The sequence below is a fragment of the Vigna angularis genome, chromosome 1, assembly GCF_016808095.1.
Source record: "Vigna angularis cultivar LongXiaoDou No.4 chromosome 1, ASM1680809v1, whole genome shotgun sequence".
Taxonomy (NCBI): domain Eukaryota; kingdom Viridiplantae; phylum Streptophyta; class Magnoliopsida; order Fabales; family Fabaceae; genus Vigna; species Vigna angularis.
The window spans coordinates 64,595,745-64,597,435 of record NC_068970.1 but is presented as its reverse complement, the minus strand read 5'-3'; the positions used below and the strand labels follow the sequence as shown (position 1 = coordinate 64,597,435).

The following is a 1,691-nucleotide window of genomic DNA, read 5'->3' as shown; positions in this document are numbered from 1 at the left end:
AACTTGATCAGCCTTACATGAACTCAATCCCACCTCACAAACAAGTTTTTGTGGTGAAATTTATACTTCATTTATATATTATAATTTGTTTTTATCTTTAGTTGATACGATACTTTTAATATTTGTGAAAATATTTCTTAAGCTGAATTTATCCTTCATTGATTGAGCTACTCCAATGATATGATGATTGAGTTTCTTCAGCAACTTCATATGAACCCTACAGTTCAATCTTGACAACTTAACAGCGTGGCATAGTAGCAGGTTCACCTAGCTGGAGAGAAAAACCGGTAATAAATCCTAAAACTTCCTAAAATTCTCATATATCTAAACTAAATTTAGAAAATAAAGGAAAAAAAAATTCTATAATAAGCTTCATTATTATAATATTTAACTTTTAGTTTTATTTTTTTATTATCATGAAAAAGAGGGATACCGGTACACATGGGGAGATATGTTCCTTAGTTTCTGAACCTGTTAGTGATATAAATTTAGGATCCATGATTATTGTGTGAATTGTTGAGTCTTCAATTGATTCAATATTTATCTTTTTCTTTTACCGAGTTAAAACTAATGCTTTATTTAAAAAAAGGTTGTTTCACACTTTTTATTGTTATTTTGACAATCTTTTTAAAAATAAAATGATTAATTTTTGTATTTTAAAAGAAGAAAAATAGTGAAAGATACTATTATAAAAATTTGTTCCATTTTCCTTTTTATATATACATATATATTTTTTATCTATGGAGAGATATATTTTGAGAAAGTGATACAGTGATACACTTTTATATTTATTTAACACATAATATCCTTATTTGACATATAATACAAAATAAAATCATCCTAAAAATATAAAATTTTGTATTTTTTTTCAGAATAAAAATACTAAAATGTAAGAAAGAACAGTAAAAAATTGAGTTGTCTCAGTAATATTTTTTCTTGGAGAAAATTGAATGGCTTCTCCAAAAGTTAGTTTGATTGTGTCAGAGCAGCAGAGTAGACTTTGGGTAGAAATATATACGTTCTTTTCTAATCGAGAGTATACAAATTTTTAGAATCCCTGAGCCTTGAGAGTTACAGAGAAAGGAGAGAAAACTGATTCCAATGTCAGGAAGTCCTTCATCAGTCGCCGTGTCTACTTCTCTGACTAAGTACGATGTGTTTCTCAACTTTAGAGGAGAAGACACCCGTGAAAACTTCATCGCTTACCTTTATGCAGAGCTGCAGAGGAAGCACATCGAAGCATATATTGATTACAGACTACAAAGGGGCGAAGAAATTTCACCTGCACTACAAACTGCAATAGAAGAATCAAAGATCTATGTCCTGGTTTTCTCTGAAAACTATGCATCTTCGACGTGGTGTTTAAATGAACTGACTAAAATACTGGAGTGCAAGAAGAAATATGGAAGGGATGTGATACCCGTTTTCTACAAGGTGGATCCATCAACTGTCAGGAAGAAGGAAGAGAGATACAAAGAAGCATTCGAAGAACATGAACTGCGGTTTAAGGGAGACATGGACAAAGTGCAAGGATGGAAGGATGCTCTAACCGAAGCTGCTGAACTCTCCGGCTGGGATTCAAAAGTAACCAGGTCATTATATTTGTTAAAAGCACTTTTTCAACTTTTTCAGATATTTAGGATCTCTTTTCATTTACTGTAATTGTGCTCATCTCACCATAGATCAAGTGC

General features: G+C 31.3%; 1 protein-coding gene across 1 annotated transcript; it reads left to right on the top strand.

Moving 5' to 3' along the window:
* Positions 1–861: 861 nt before the first annotated feature.
* On the top strand, positions 862–1,662 carry LOC128195453 (TMV resistance protein N-like). The gene has a single exon (XM_052873102.1). The coding sequence runs from the start codon at positions 1,102–1,104 to the stop codon at positions 1,660–1,662; it is 561 nt and encodes a 186-aa protein (XP_052729062.1). The 5' UTR covers positions 862–1,101.
* The last annotated feature ends 29 nt before the right edge of the window (positions 1,663–1,691 follow it).